The 17,001-nt window shown below is 41.3% G+C and overlaps 1 protein-coding gene across 1 annotated transcript in view; it reads left to right on the forward strand.

The window, feature by feature from the left end:
* Window positions 1-3,358: 3,358 nt before the first annotated feature.
* LOC113238342 (pecanex-like protein 3) overlaps window positions 3,359-17,001 on the forward strand; it is a 34,780-nt gene continuing 21,137 nt past the window's right edge. Inside the window, exons 1-10 of the mRNA XM_026475183.1 lie at window positions 3,359-3,511; window positions 6,079-6,254; window positions 6,329-6,447; window positions 6,521-10,432; window positions 10,637-10,890; window positions 11,161-11,325; window positions 11,711-11,855; window positions 13,803-13,969; window positions 15,344-15,500; window positions 16,524-16,649. Of these exons, the coding sequence (XP_026330968.1) occupies window positions 3,359-3,511; window positions 6,079-6,254; window positions 6,329-6,447; window positions 6,521-10,432; window positions 10,637-10,890; window positions 11,161-11,325; window positions 11,711-11,855; window positions 13,803-13,969; window positions 15,344-15,500; window positions 16,524-16,649 (5,374 nt within the window). The remainder of the gene's footprint in view (window positions 3,512-6,078; window positions 6,255-6,328; window positions 6,448-6,520; window positions 10,433-10,636; window positions 10,891-11,160; window positions 11,326-11,710; window positions 11,856-13,802; window positions 13,970-15,343; window positions 15,501-16,523; window positions 16,650-17,001) is intronic.

The raw sequence follows: 17,001 nt of genomic DNA on the forward strand, positions 1-17,001 counted from the left end.
TTTCCTTTTGAAGTAGTAGGGTGGCATTCCAGAACTCTACTCAATGCTCAAGTCAGGACTTGAGTATGATTTAAAGCACTCGAAGTCATACTCAAGTCCTTGCCATTAGGAATTTCCAGTGCTTGAAATCATACTCAAGTCCTGACTTGAGCATTGAGTGGAGTTCTGGAATACGACCCTACTACTTCAAAAGGATCTTCTTCTTCTACTTTTTGCTTAATGGCGCTACCCTTTAGATTTCGCCAGTATCGAGTTTTAAGGGCTTCTGTAGACTTTGCTAATCAGTGAGTATTGTGAGAGCACAATGTGATATAAAAATACATTCTTATTAGATTTTAAATTTTGATGCTGTAGAGCTGTTGAATTGCCTGAAAGGGACAGAAAACATATATAGACAAATGTTAGTAGATATGTAAGGAAGGACGAACAAATCATAATCTTATGCTATTGCTGGTTATATAATTACAAAGGACATTGATGCAAGACGTATCAATAACATGAATTAAAATCGTATTAAAACTTGTGGGCTTGGGAATAATATGATGTCGATGAGAATAAATGAGGGGAGGACATCGTACAAAGGCAGAGACAGGATACTTGTTACAATCGAAAAAAATGTGATCCGGAGTTTTTTCGTCCAGCCCGCATTCGCAGAGCGAGCTGTTCTTTAACCTAATTTTCGTTCGAGCCAGGGTCGTATTCTAGTACTCTACTATCAATGCTCAAGTCAAGATTTGAGTATGGTTTAAAGCACTCGAAATCATACTCAAGTCCCTGCCATTAGGGTCGTATTTCCAGTGCTTGAAATCATACTCAGATCCTGACTTGAGCATTGAGTAGAGTTCTAGAATACGACCCTAGTCTACGTACGGTGGAGGTGCAAAATTTGAATGCTTTGTTAAATTAAAAAAAACTAAGGTTTACTCGGGATGACATTTTGAATGTCTGCATAATGCTTTCCTTTCATTTTGCTACTTTCTTTCCATTCGACATCCCATGTGGACATCATCTTTTGAGTTGCCAGTAAGAGCAGGTCATGAGAGAATACTTGAAAGTGGGAATATTTCAGTGGCATCTTTTGACATCAGATCAACGGTCTCGTTACCTACTATACCAGAATGACCTGGGATCTAGGCCTAAGAGACTCTAATTCCTTGACTGAAGCAACTGTATAGCATATTTCTAATTGTTAAGATACAGGGAAAGTTGGATCTGTTACGGATAGGATTGGACAGAATCGCCTGGAGACAACTTGTTGAGTCTGTTAATATGACAATTTTATCTAGCTTATGAGACTCAATATAGAGAAGAGCTTCCGGGATAGCAGTGGCTTCCCCAGTAAAAACAGAAGAAATGGGTGTGCATTTAAAATGAAGGATAATTATATATTTGCGTATCCAGACTGCAGCACCAAAATGTGGAGTGTTGCTTGAAGATGATGAACACATCTTTAAAAACAATACTAATAATAAATTTCGTCATTTAACTACCGAGTAAACTGGTGGAGCGGCTTGTGGCATCGACTGCCAGTTACAATACCCATGGTTCGATTCCACGAGCACTGTTTTGTCTTAACGTTATATTTTTAACAGCATGGTTTCACTTTTTAATGTTAACGTTGACAAATCACAATATTTGTTCTCTAGAAATTGCCTAAGGTGGGTGGGTAGATATTATTAATAAAGCGTAGGGTGGGTATGGATAGATTAACAAATCACGAAATCGCTCTGCAGTTTGCATACGATCGTGTCTTCTGTGATTACGCATTGTTCCACGTTTCGTTCCTATTTGCCTATTCAGTTTTAATTACTTTCAAGGTTTTAGTGACTTTCAAAGATTTCTTTCTTGTTTTAATATGCCGCACTTAATGGAATTATTAAAATTAGAAATTATTGTTCTGTGTGAACAAGATTTAGGGTCGCATTCTAGAACTCTACTCAGGACTTGAGTATGATTCAAAACACTAGAAATCATACTCAAGTCCTTGTCATTAGGGTTGTATTTCCAGTGCTTGAAATCATACGCAAGTCTGCTCAAATCCTGACTTGAACATTGAGTACAGTTCTGGAATATGACCCTCAGACATTCCTTACACCTATCCAAACGTTAAAAACAAAAAAAAAATACAATATTAATTTAATTATATAGTCATAGCTAAATAACATTTTTTAATGTGACTCAAACCATGCTTGCCTCAATTTGCAAAGCAATTCTTATACCACTTGGCTACGACGGCCTTACTAAAGCTGGAAGAAATTTGGGTTCTGTATTTAAGTAAGAACCATACGTTAAAGTTCAAATTGGCTTAAAAACTTACTTAAAATGCCATTCACTAATGAGACGACCAGGGAGTCATACCAAAATAAAATTGACGGCAGACAGGTTAAAGATTTTGCTTAATAATTTTCTCCACATTTTTGTGCTCAGAATCAAAAGGTGGACAAAGTCGGCCTGGGGGGTCAGGTATCTTGTGTATATGACTGTACATCGAAGAGAGGGTTTAGGGTAGGTACACTGATATACTGGACAGGGGAGCCCGATGAATTTAATAAAACTAAGAAACAGACAGGGTGCAGTTTTATGTCTCCAGTATTTATCAGAGAATATAAAGTATAAATACCAGTGATGGTGCTAACTGATCTTTCATAAGCTGCTGAAATGACAGGTCAGTAAAAATTACTTCAGCAACCTTACTTTAACTTTTATTATTTAATTTTTATTATTGACCTATCAAAAAGATAAAAAAACATTTACTCCAAAATTCTTGCATATACTCGACTAGTTTGTGTACTCGACTCTGATTGAAAGTCACTTAAGTAATTCTCTGAGCCTGTTTATCTTATATTCTCAAATTGTCGTAAAAAATTCAGTATCTTAAATTTTTACAGGAATCTAATGTGGAGGAATATTCAACATTTTGGAATATTATTCTTTTTTCAAAATGGAATGTTTCCATGACCCAACACAAGGGTTCCCCGTTGAATAATGTTGCCAGAAATAATTACAAAAAATTGCAACTAATTTTTGGCAGCACCGTGTGACAGCTGTCATAGAAATGTCAAAGACGTGCAAATTCGAAAGTGTTGTTTCTCGATTTTGTTGTATATTTATTGCATAAAAATATTAGAAATCAGTTCGATCGTTGCGTGAATGTGATTTCAAATGTTAATCTGTAAGAACTTATGTCGTAAAACAGAGATTCTATGTGTTTAGATTTTGTGTTTATGTGTACATTGTCATACAAAATGGCAGGAAAAGTGTACTGCATTGAGGTGTATTGAAATGAACGATCGGTGTATTTCGGGTGTGGAGAGGGTGAGAAGTGGCGCAGAGGGTGAGATGTGGAGATAGCGTGATCATGGGCTCTCAGACGCTTGAGATCCTACGGCAGGGAGTTTGGGCATCTCTCACGGGCGGGTGGTTCTACGATCCTCACCAGAATCTGTTCTGCAACACTGTTCACCTGTACATCTGGCTGTTCTTACTATGTCTGCCATTCTCCATCTACTTGGTAAGCTCGTGGTTTGGATCTCAAAAGCTAATAACAATGATAGGTTATATATTTTGGGTTGTTATTAAAACCAGGTCAAAGTACCAAAGGGGATGTTAGGTTGTTTTTTTGTTTGCATGCGGGCTTAAAGGTGAGTAATCATCTGTGTTTTTTCTTATCTGTCTAGGTAAACAGCAGAGACTGTAAAGTAAAAAACAGCTATATAGAAACATGTGATTAATTGTGCATGTCTCATGCTATGATTTTATATTTGTTTTTAACTTGGAGACCAAGACTTTATTACATTGTTAGTTTGTTGCCTCTGTCTCATGGTATAGGCAAACAATTGACATAATAGATAAATTAATTACATAAATACAATTTTTTTATTTCTCCTCACAAAGATACAGGATGCGTATTAAAATCTTCATCTTTTTGCTAAATGGCACTACTGTTTACATTGCACCAGTATTGAGTTTTTTGCTTAGTAATTTTAAGGACTTCTGTACACTGCTATTCAGTGAGTATTGTGAGAGCACAATGTGATATAAAGAATACTTTCTTATTAGATTTTAAAGCTGCAGAGCTGTTGAATTACCTGAAAGGGACAGAGAACAATATATATAAATGTTAGTAGGTATGTTAGACAGGACAAACAAATTATAATTTTGTGTTATTGCTGGTTATATAATCACTTGTTACTACTGATGAGTACTTGTCACAACCAAAAAAAATTTGATGTGAAGAGGCATATTAACAATGAGGTACTTAGAATAGTTACATTGTGGGAGACTGGAGCCAAACCTAGATCTAGCCTGTATGATAGGTCTCCAGGTCTCTTTCTCTACAAAAGAAATGTATTTCAAATTCTTGTGTAAATTGGTGATACAAGACTGTATATTATTAGATTTGATCCCTTAATGTGCAATGCTAATTGTTTTCTAATAGGAGTTACTTTCAAATGGTAATATTACACAGTAATGGTTAGTAAACAGTGCAATGTTTGACCACTCATCGTAATTAACATTACCATTGTAAAATATTTAAGCTATGTATATTTGATACAGTAACATTATATCAGAATGTAGTTGCTGCATTCATGACAAATTAACATTCAGCAGTTAGGCCATTCTGTCTGTAACATACATTACCATAAAACTAGACATTAAGACTATTTTAATAATTTCACACTATATTTAGAAAGTTGTAATGTAATTGTGCAACATATTTTAATAAGTAAAAGATGGTATTATATGTTGTAATGGGCTGGTTTTTGTAATTCAACACCACTCTGTGCTTATTTTGCATATAGCTAGGAAAATAAATGAAGAATTTTAATATTAAGTTTTATGTAATTATTTATTCTAAGCTCAAAAGTAAACATTGTCACAATTTTTACTTAAACTTAAAATGAGAGTACTGAAAACTAGTTATGTTACAGTGTGTAGTAAACTTGTTATGACTTTTTAAAGTAACTTTTTCCAAAACCTTAAAGTTATCACCGCAGTCATTACCGCGCACGATCCTGTACACTCCTGATCATGTGCGATAGAGTGACTGTGTAAAAAGGGCCAATGACTCATGTGGCAATTCATTAATTGGTGTTCTTCGATCGACGGTTGTTACCACACCTACTGTTGTGGTTTGTTTGAAGAAAACTTGTCATTAAATTTGACCCACTTGTGCTGTCTTGATTTTTTTGTTCCATACAATGAAATGATCCTTACATGAAACTGAGTTGATTAGAACTAAAAAAAAATTATCAATTTTATTAATTTTTATGGACAATTCACATTTGATCACATAATTGACTAAGTATGCCATCAAATTTTAATCAATTAAAAGATAGTTTTATTACTTTATTTATAGCAGTTTTGTTATCTGTTAACTTATTGTTACCTCTTACAGTAGGAAAGCAAAGCCTCTCTATGAATGTCATATTAAATGGAGCATTTAATGTTAAAATTTTGGATATTTCTAGTTTTATTTTTAAAAAGTTATTGATGTTGATTTTTTTTTTTTTAATATATAATAGACACACGCTTGGCCACAATCTCACTTGGTAACAATCTTGTTTGGTAACATACTTTCGATATCAGTTTAGTAATAGTAAAAAAAGCTTTTTGATATTTCTTATATTTATGGAATAATCGCCTGGGCACACTTAACGATTACACCCTGTATATGTATATGCATTAATATGCCAAAATCATTTAACAGTACATTAAGGTCTATAGTATAGAGAATGATTCTAAAACTAGCAAACTGGTTGTAATGACAAACATAAAATGACTCATTTAGTGCAAGCCTTGATTCTTAAATTTTTAAGTATCCATTTTGGTTTTCCTTCCTTATACACTTAAGTTCTATTTTACTAATAGTTTTGCACTCTTTTTTGTTGGTGGTAAAAATCACGAAATGTAATGAATATTAGACATTCAAACATTTTAAATATGGTGTTTATCAATCTTTATGTTAAGCAAGTAATAGGTAACCTGTTGCTACATTTTCAAATAAAATAAAAACAAACCAAATAATTAGTAGCAATTTGTCGACTCTCAAATAAAACTGTATAATTGCGTGCGCAGTACTTCCCAGCGGGCAGTGTGGGATGGGCGGTGTACTGCGCCCTGGTGGCGCTGGTGTTCACGGGGCTCAAGCTGCTGAACCACGGGCTGCATCGACTCTACGACACCGGCGAGTGCATCGTCGTACAACCGCCCAACACCAGTGGGAATGCACACAACTCCAGCGACAACACTGCGTATGTACTGTTGAAAATGTTGAAAGAAACCTGGATTTCTATTAAGTTCCTTCATTAATGGGATCGGTTTTTAGTGCGGAAGAAGGGCTGGAGATGCAGATCTTGCGGCTGGATCCGGCGGCAATACCCAGCGACGACGACAACGAGTCCATCACCTCGCTCGAGTATCACAAGCCCAACAACAGCACCATCGGTAACATAATTGGGCTTTAGACTATAATTTTGAAGCAACAAGTCGAAACGCTCAGACTCCTCTCTCGTTGCAGACCTAAAGGTGGACGTCCATCGAAAGAATAGTTCGGAGTCGAGCATGGAGGACAGCGCGACGTCGGCGAAGCCGCAGGAGAGCGCCGCCGCCACGAGCAAGTCGGAGCTGTGCTCGGGCACCGGCGGGGAGCGGCCGCGGCGGAGGGGCAAGGGCGCGCGGCGGGAGCAGGGCCCGCGCCAGCCGGCCGCGCCGCGCATCGACGAGCTGCACGCGGAGGAGGCGGCGCGCATGCGCGGCGCCGGCGGCGACGACGGGCCCTTCGCCAAGGTCAGCCGGCGCTACCACGAGTGCTCGCACCGCCGCGGCTCCAGCGGCCCCGACTTCCTCAAGGAGTGGCTGTACCTGGACGGCAGCGAGGCGGCCACGGAGCCGTGCTGCACGCGGTTCGCGCGCCGCGGCCGCTTCGCGCGCCCGCCGCAGTCCAAGAAGCGGCCGCCGCACCGCCGCCGCTGGATCGAGTTCGGCGACGAGCCCGTCAGCCGCTCGGCCACGGCGCTGGCGGGCGGCTCGGCCATGCGGCGCGGCTGCAACTCCAGCGCCTCGGCCACGCAGCTGCCGCTGCTCACGTCCACGGCGCAGCTGGTGTCGCACATGCGGCGCCACTCCAACAACGCCAGCGTGGAGCTGGGCGAGTACATGATGGTGAAGGCGGACGCGCCCGCCGACGCCGACGCCGCCGACGGCCGCGCGCCCGGCGTGCGCCGCATCAAGAGCGCGGCGCTGGAGATCGGCTGCCCGCCGCCCAGCGTGTCCAACCTGTCGCCGCACCCCAACAGCGCGGAGACCATCGGCGGCCAGACGCTCAAGAACCCCAAGAGCGCCGTCATCCCGCCGCCCAGCAAGAGCCTCACGCGCGGCCCGCACCTCAACCTGTACCCCGAGGGCGAGGCGGGCGAGGGCTGCAGCTACCCGTACCTCTCGTACGGCTCGGAGATCGTGTACCCGATCGCGGAGATCTCGGACGAGATGCAGACGTCGCAGAAGGAGACGGACCTGGAGTCGAGCGGCGACAACTACAGCGAGTACGAGGACGAGAAGCAGTTCCGCGGCTTCGACTGGGACGCCGAGCAGTCGCCGGTGCGCTCCAGCGACTCCGACTACGAGAACAACGGCTCGCGCTCGCCGCTGCTGGAGCGCGCCGCCGAGCCGAGGCCGCGCCTGCGCCCGCCCGACGCCAAGCCCTGCTGCGAGCGCCACTCCGCCAGGGCCCCGGGGGCCCCGGGGGCCCAGCCCGCCCTTGGGGCCCGGCCCGCCCGCCAGAGGAGGCCCAAGGCCGACGAGCGGCAGGCGGCGCCCTGCGACTGCAAGTACGGCGCCAACGGCGACTGCTTCGACAAGGCGAGCGCCAGTTCCAAAGACTTGCTCATAGAGAAGTCCAGTTTGGAGTCCAACGACAACGGCGAGACGTCGGACAAAAGAGCCGAGAAGAAGGTTGTAGAGAAGAAGCTGTGGGACCACGATTTATCTAATTCTAGTAGTAGTAGCGATTCGACCGCGGACAGGCGGGCGGGCGAAACTAAGGAGTGTAAAGTGGCTCCGGAGACTGAGGAGTCGCAGTTGACGGGCGACAGCAAGAGCGCGGACGAGAGAAGCGTGTACAGTTTGGATTGGCTGTTCGAGGAGTCCGGCCCTCTCCCGCCGGCTACCGACGACAGCTCCGGTTCGCAGGAGCCGAGTTCGCACAAACTGGCCGCAGCTTTCGGCGAGTCCTCTTCCAATATTCCGAAAAACTTAGGTGCTATACCGAAGCAGATAAAAAACTTGGCTCGATCCCGCGCCTCGTCGCAAAAAGAAAATAAGAAGAGAGATTCTAAGAAGGAGAAAGATGAAAACCAGAACGATGATAGAATCCTTTTGGATGCGGTCGAAGCGCAAGCTGCCTTGGTACAAGGATTGGAATGCTTGTTTGCAGCGACGAACGCGAACACCGTGGTGATGCCGCCGCCGAGCCGCGAGGAGCGGCCGCGCTCGCACCGACAGAGTCTGCGCGGAGATAGGGAGAACTTAAGCAAAACCAGAAAAAGATCGATCGAGGAAGTTGCACAAACGTCTACAAACACGCTCCTGCCGACGTCGATGCCCCTATTGGCGGCGTTCCTCAATTCAAGAGTGGATTTTCAGCCCGCGTGTTGCCCGCAAGAAACCGCGGCTGCTGAAAACCCTCCGCAGCAGGCGGAGGAAGGACAAAGACTGAGGCCTTTGATGGACCGGAACCATAGGAATCGAGTGCGCAAAATCAAGCGATCCACAAGACAAAGAAATAATCCATCGGCACAAAACACTGATAAGACTAGGCCACCGAACTCTGAAAACTCCAGCAACTCGACCAACGTTCATTTCGCGACGTCTTTCGACGACACCACTGATGGGGCGATTCATTGCTTTATGGACGAATACGGCAACTGGATGTCGTACACCTTCGACAAGAACAGCTCAGGCGTTGCTACCGTACAAGCAGCACAATCTGACAAGAATGACAATGTACGATGTAATAGAATAAAACCCATAGATCGAGACAATTCGCAAGAGACTGTGCCCGATGGTAGTTCTGGGTCTTTAGAATCCGAAGCTGGTAATAGCGAAAGCGCATCAAAACCTAAACGCGGGGATAGCATAGACCACAGTTCTTCTAACCAAGGAAGCAGTACAGCAATACTAACGACGAATAACAACGTATCTACTGTTGTTCCTATAAATATAAACAACGGCGTGACGGGGAACAAAAGGTTTTATGTTTTCGACGGAGGAACCGGCTCTGAACAGCCGCGTTCGCCTGTTGCGTACGTGACCGATAGTTTGTTGGAGCAAATTGAAGCAGAGCGGCAGTCGCGAATGGGTCTGCCTAGTATGCACATCAATTTCCTCATGAACCAGCAAAGGGCGCAGCAGCAAGCTCAACAACAGCAGCAGCAACAGCCAGATACCACATCAATCAACCTAGCTAGTTTTATGCCTTCAATCGGCGAAGAAAGCGTCGAAATGAATATAAGAAGCAAATTCTCCAAGCTGATGGACGAAATCGAAAAGGCGAATCAGCCGAAACCAAAAAGTTACTACAAATTGAAATTATGGAAATGCGTAGAATTAAAAATTACAATGGATAGACTGAAACTCATGGCGCTGTTTGATCGTAACTTGACATTCAAGGATACGTTTGTATCGATAGTGTTGGCGATTCTTGTTGCGTTTTTGGGCTCAATGGTGTTGAATCTTGGGTTCTACAGGGATATTTACGCATTCTGGTTCTGTTTCATCATGGCTGGTAGCCAGTACTCTCTTTTGAAAAGTGTGCAACCGGATTCCGCTTCCCCAGTCCACGGGTTCAATAAAGTCGTCCTGTTCTCTCGTCCAGTGTATTTTTGTATATGTACTGCATTGTTGTGGGGAGCCCACAGCTATTTGGAGCAAACAACACCATTGCCTGAAGACGACCACATCAGAATGAAACGAAGCGTTGATGACGCAAAACCATTGACAATTTACGGATTTCAAATGAACGAGAGAGATTTTTTCTACGCCATTCAAGAAATTTTGTCTAAGTTCCTATTATTTTTTCCCTTAGCATTTAGCTTGGGCTTATTTCCGCAAGTGAATACTTTTCTGATGTACTTACTGGAGCAGCTAGATATGCATGTATTTGGTGGCAATGCGACAAGCAGTTTGAGTGCAGCCGTGTACTGCGTGGTACGATCAGTGGCTGCCGTAGGAGTACTATACGGGTTTGCTTATAGCGGATTGGTGGAAGGCAAGAAATCGCATCACCAAAAGCATAATATCCTGTTTTCCATATTCTGCGGTCTTTTGGTTCCGATCGCATATCACCTAAGTCGAAGCGCGAGTGATTATACACTAATATGGAACTTAATCAAAAAGCATCTTTTGCCACCTGAATTATATCCAGCAGTTCATAGTCCAGAATGTCCTCAGGATTTGGAGAAGTGTGATCCGACGTTAACAGACGACAAGAAGAACAATTCTGAAAGTAATATTTCGAAGCAGAACTCAATTGGAAGCTCAGCATCAAAGATAAACTTTAGTTCAGAAACCAATATTGCGAAAACTCAGAAACGATCTCAAACATCTAGTGTTAGTTCACTAAAGATGGACCCTAAAGGCGACGCAGTCAATTCTACGAATTCGCTAAAAGGTGAAGTTGCAAATGAAGAAGATAAAAGCAGGGAGACAAACTCAAAACCAGTGGATACCGAAAAAGTTGAGGAAGAAATGGAAGATCCCTTACCAGCTAAACTGCAAGCAACTGTCAACGGACGACTGAAGAACGATGTGATTGTCTGCGCCTTTCTTGCACTTCTGGTCTTTGGTTTACATTGCACCACAGTTTTCACTACCTTGCCGCAACTAAATACGGTAATTATATTTATTTCTTGTTATTAATTAATCTTTATCAAAGTTTTTACATGTTTCGATGAAGATCTAAATAAATACCAGAAAAGCACATAGATTACGCTACTTAAGTAATCTGTATTAGTTACAGACATCGAGTATATAACCAGAAATAGAGACGAAATAAGGGCCATCCATCCCTGGCAACTCATCAGGCATATGGGCCTTATATCACTTAAATATCAACGCTATTTTTGGGACCGTTCGATTATTAACACTTTATGCATGTTCCAGGCACTGTGGATAATCGCGGGCGTAGTTGGATGGATCCTACACTATCTAGTACCTCAGCTACGCAAGCAACAACCATGGCTGTGCCTTGCAGGACCCGTACTGCGCGCGCATGAGCACGCACAGTTCGAAGTCACTGAACCTGCCAAACTCACGCTTGTTGAACGGGTACGTACACGCGTAGTTTAAGTGAATTTCAAAACTGTACTATTCTCAAACATGCTCGAAAATGTTCGCTTTTGTTTTAAAGAAAGTTCACGCAAAGAGCGTGATTTTTGCCAAAATACAAAGTTAAATACAAATTATTTCCCGGCCTAGTCCTTAATGAAAACACGTTTGTTACCGCTACGTTAAACTTTTAAATATTTGACCATTGTATAACATCGAGGTGACTAAAGAAAAACGCCATGCAGCAAAGTTTGTTTTCATATATTTTATTAGGGGAACTTACAGCTCCTTTTACTTCTACATATTGTTGATTACTAATTTTTTCAGCGCATTATCGTCATATTAAAAATGTCGTGTAATTGGACCTAATTATTTTGATTAATAGTTGTTCGTGTATCTGTGCTTCGTGGAGCGCAACGTTATCTATCCCGCGGTGGTGGTAGCCGCAAGTACGCAAGATGCACCCGCTATTGCCGCCAAGTTCGGCGATCCCATCGCTGCACTCATCATCTGCGTGACCGCGTTAAAATGTAAGTTTCTTTTTTATAATTTATACAGGCTGTATATTTGAAAGGGAGACATATTCATATATGTCATGGTAAATCATGTTACAACTTAACATAGACTAAAATAGAATTAGGATAAGGCATAGAACAAAAAATAAATCAACAAAATGAAGGTTTGAAGTGTACATAGAAATAAACCGTTTCCCTTTACGCTTGATTTCGAGTGCAATGGGAATACTACCAAGCGAGCGCCGAGTGAGACAGCAACAATAACAACGATTTCACATTTACGTTTTAGCTTATGTTAATTATTTTTTACTTGAACTTGAAAGAATGGAGGTTTTTGACGTAGTTAAAAATGTGAAATCAAATTATTTATAATGATTGATTTTTTAGTTATTTCCAGTTTATTTACACTTACGTGGTACGGAGCAAGTGTTCGAAATGTCCACCGTTTTCCACAATGCATAGTCTAGCACGGCATAGTAAATTTTGTTTTAAATTGTACATGACAAACACATTTTGTCTCACAGTATAAAATGCTGCGATAATCCTCTCACGCAACACTTCGACACAGTTCACCTCCTCCGCGTGAACTCCGATTTGGGAACATTTCAATAGCTTGCCTCACACTATCACCACTTATTGCGTAAAGTCCCACCATCTCAGTCAATTCGATCGGGCGAGCGGAAGTACAAATAATTTACGTGTCTTCGTTAGATCAAGGTCGCGCGTGCACTGAGCAATTTCGCGTATGCGCTCGCGCCCCTACCCCCGACCTGTGCTTTGTTTTTCGCCGCCGTGTCGCCACCTGTCGCTGCGTCGGAGCAATAATAGTGATGTGCATACATTTCGATAACTAATGTTGTTCCCAAGCAGTAGTCGATAAAAAAAAAATTTAAAATATTTTTTGTAAAGTTTAAGTTCATTACTTTATTATTTCTTTGGGTTCAGAATCAGGAATATAACGCACTCTATAAGTATGTCCCACTTTCAAATATACAGCCTGTATGTATACAATTTTACCAGACAAAATATGAAGATATATTTTATTTACATATTTTTAATCAGGTTACATAGACACCTTAAATACATACCTTATAGGCTAACATACACTATGAAATAAGAAAAAGAAATATAATTAACCATAATTATTTACACGTATGGTCCGACGCAACACGGGTGTCTGGTAACCGAAGGGTGTTGTTCCACAGGCAAGGCGAGACGAGACGAGAATTTAAATCTCGTCAGCCCCTTTATTGGATTTCGATTGGTTTTAATGGAAATTCACGAAAAATTGCTATCGCGAGCCCGCGATTCATATTAATGGCCATCACCAGCTCGCGCGATATTGCAGTGTGGTTGTGGATAGTGAAGATGTAGTGCTATTCAGTTCCTCTTGCAATAAAGACGCGGCTGAAGTCACATGTTCCGTAAATTATTATTATTAAATATCTTAATGGTAGAAGAAATCAGATCAAGCCATCTTTTTTTATAAACTCAAATCATGCATAACCCACAATCTCGCGGTTGATATTAATAGGTATCGCGAGCTCGCGCTAAATCGTGTTTCCATTGCTGAGTTAATAAATACTCTTATCTGGGCAGCAATACGGTTTAATATTACATCAGCAAATATTTAAATTCTCGCCTCTCACATCCTCTCAATTCAGACCATATCCACCGAAAATGCGCAGTGTTTTGTTATCGCATGTTCTGCATTAATACTGTTTAAAATATTTGTCCATCCTTAGAAATGGGGTTAGTGAACTTCCAAAGATCTGACGAGGAAGAAAAGTCAGGTGTAAAAATGGTTTAAAATTACATGGAACTGGGAATAAACGGAAATTTTGCCAGTACAGACTTCAATCCTCGTCTCGCCTCGCCGGTGGAAAAGCACCATTCAACATTAGAATGGATACATAAATAAATAAAGGTTAAAATATTCGTCTATTTGTTTTCTATTACCAGGTCTACGCAACGCGTATTCAGAGACAGACAGTCAATACCTAATCGTAGTCTTCGCTGTGTTAATCTTCCAAAGGGACCTCTACAGCCAGAAGATCTCGGAGACCTTTCTCGTAGACTACTTCATCACTGCCATTATCTTCAGCAAGGTCTATGAGTTTTTACTCAAGGTATGTTCCTATTATTCTACAATACGTTTTTATAAATAGGATTAAACTAAAGTGGATTCCGCGCTTGTATTATAGGGTATTACCACGCTTAGACCTTGCTAACCTTAAAATCACGTTTCGACACTTCCAATTTTTCGTTAGTAATTCGACCCCTCCTACGTAAAGTATCGTATGTCGAAATTGCCAAGTTTACAGGTGAGCGTTTTAAAGTTTTCAGTTCACTGAAATGACCATATCACGTGACTTTAGCATTTCTCAGTTTTATTCTACAAAGGTCCTTACTTTACTCGTTCTCGAATAAAACTGAGAAAAGCTAAATTCACGTGTTATGCTTATTTCAGTGAATTTCGAATTTTAAAACGCTCCCCTGCAAACTTGGCAATTTCGACATATGATACTTTACGTAGGAGGGGTAGAATTATCCCATATATAAATTAATTTCAACTGTCACAATTTTCGCACATTATTTGATTTTAATATCGGGATTAAAGAGGCTATACAACCTCAAATGGCTTTGGTTGATTCCGTTTAACAGTGAAAGTGTTGAATCAATCACTGTGGAAAAAATATAAATTAGAAGTTTTTATAAAAAAAACCCGACCTCAAAAGTTCGTGGAATTACATCTATTTGCCAAGTTTTTATTGAAATTATCCCCGAGTTCGCCACCCTGTACAATATTTTCTTTAAATTGGACCAATACTACCCTCATTCCAATAAAAAATGAGTCATCAAAATCGGTTAACAAAAGGCCGTAGTTATCGCGTAACGTACATGCGAAAAAAAACCGTCGAATTGAGAAACTCCTTCTTTTTTGAAGTCGGTTATAAATTGAGGATATGCACTGATTAGTACGCGGTGTGAAAACACGATTCATAAACATTTTCACGATAGAAAAGCAACACAAACTTACCTGGAAATGTTGCAAGAAAACTGCTGTATTCATTGACTTACAAATAAATGGACGACGGGTCTAATACAAAAACCACGAAAAAAATGTCCCAAGTCAACCTAATTAAACGTAGTGACATGTAAAGGAATATGAAAAAGCTAAAACATTGAATTTAAATTGTAATGTCATCGCAGTACTGTCTAATTTTGCTTGCTTCGCTGTCAGTCGAACAAACGAAGACTAAAGCGTGAATGACGCTCTGTATACGAAACGCCCTATAAGTTCGGATACTTTTTAGCGCGGACCCGACGTCCATATAATTGTAAGTCAATGGCTGTATTCAATAGGTACTTTTATGTAATTCAATGATTTTTTTAATATCAACTGAACATAGAACACGTATACTATACGATATACATTTTTTAAATGCAACGTATATGGTCTTAAAGGTACAACCTGCTAAATGCGATTCCTGTACCCACAGATCCAGTTCGTAGTGACATACATAGCACCGTGGCAGATCACGTGGGGCAGCGCGTTCCATGCGTTTGCGCAACCATTCTCCGTACCGCACTCCGCCATGTTATTTCTACAGGCTGCTGTTTCTGCACTATTATCGTCACCTCTCACTCCAGCTTTAGGTATGCCTTTGCTGCAGTATAATATTATGCTTTTATTTACTTGAAAAGTGTCTTGTTAAGCGTCTTTTGATGTTTTACTGTCACAAGTATTATTCGACCAAATTAAAAAAACAATGTCAAGTATGCAGCTTCATTCGCCTCATGCGTCTTTTTTTTAAAGAGAACAATCTGGAAAAACCACTGTAAAGGAATGGAAGCTGCAGCATTTTAGCCACGTAATGAGTGGTAATAGATACCGGATTCTTCACCTAATAATCCAGGGTACAATCCAAGGAAAACTTAGTCGTGATAGAAGAACAACCTCCCAAAGAAAAACTCGTAGATTTCTCACAGATGGCGTTATGGCAAAAAGTCGTTAAAAACCAAAAACAAAGATGTGCAACAAATACATGGAAAAATTCGTGAGGTCCGTTGGTTCGTTCTGTACCTTAGGTGGCATAGTGTCTGGCACGGTTTGCTGGGAGACGTTGGTTCGATCCTTGTTTAATAATTATAAAAAACTCCTGGTTGAAGAATCTGGGAGACTGGTTCAATCTTAGCACACGTTTCCTTTTCGTGCGCAGGTGTCAAAAATAAGAATAACCATGATGGTTGCCAACCTTCGTAGAGAATCGGCATCCTAAGAAGTGTATTCAAAACGCCTGAACTATTCTTATTCTTCAAACTGATTTTAGAATCACACAACCTTGGTGGTCTAGCGGTTTGCATTGTGGGCACTGGGTTATGAGCTCCCGGGTTCGATTCACAGTCGGACCAATATTGGAAGTGCCACAGAGCAGGGTTTCGTTACTCGAGGTTACGCGTTAGTGCCTTCCGCTGAGTGTAACGCCGATTTATTTTATGAGGAGGGAAGGTGGTTAAAAATGAATTGCAAGGAAAAAATATTCAGAACAAGCGTAGCTATTTTTCACGATTTAACCTTCACTGGGTTCACAGCAAAGTAATTTACTTTCATTTTATGAACAAGTAAACAAATATGTTATTAAAATTATTTAATAACTCTTTTGGCTTCTTTTTCTACAGGCAGCGCAATATTCATGACATCATACGTGCGACCGGTCAAGTTCTGGGAGCGTGACTATAACACAAAACGCGTGGACCAGAGCAACACTCGCCTTTCTTCACAGCTCGAACGGAACCTTGGAGCTGGTAAGTTAGCTACAAGTTTACTTTTGAAGTAAGAAGTGCCAACGCCTGCCCTTTATATTATGGCAATAGAGCACTAAAAACTTTTGCTCTTTTAATTTAACCAGGCACTTCTTCGTAAAATTTTCAATCGTGTATATTTTTTTAACTAATGTAGTTAGGAAGCTTATACCTTTAATTCGTGAAAGTAGAAAATAGGTAGGAATTATTGGTAATACATACTTGTGTGGAAAACCTGCTCCCTTTATGCTGAACAAAGTGGCGACCAGCCACCGGAATGGCTGGTCAATTATTTATTTAATTTCTCAGAATATATCAAAGGTAGCAATTATTTAGAAAAGGTAGCAATTCTTGA

The sequence above is a fragment of the Hyposmocoma kahamanoa genome, unplaced genomic scaffold, assembly GCF_003589595.1.
Source record: "Hyposmocoma kahamanoa isolate Upper Pololo Valley unplaced genomic scaffold, ASM358959v1 95, whole genome shotgun sequence".
Lineage (NCBI taxonomy): Eukaryota > Metazoa > Arthropoda > Insecta > Lepidoptera > Cosmopterigidae > Hyposmocoma > Hyposmocoma kahamanoa.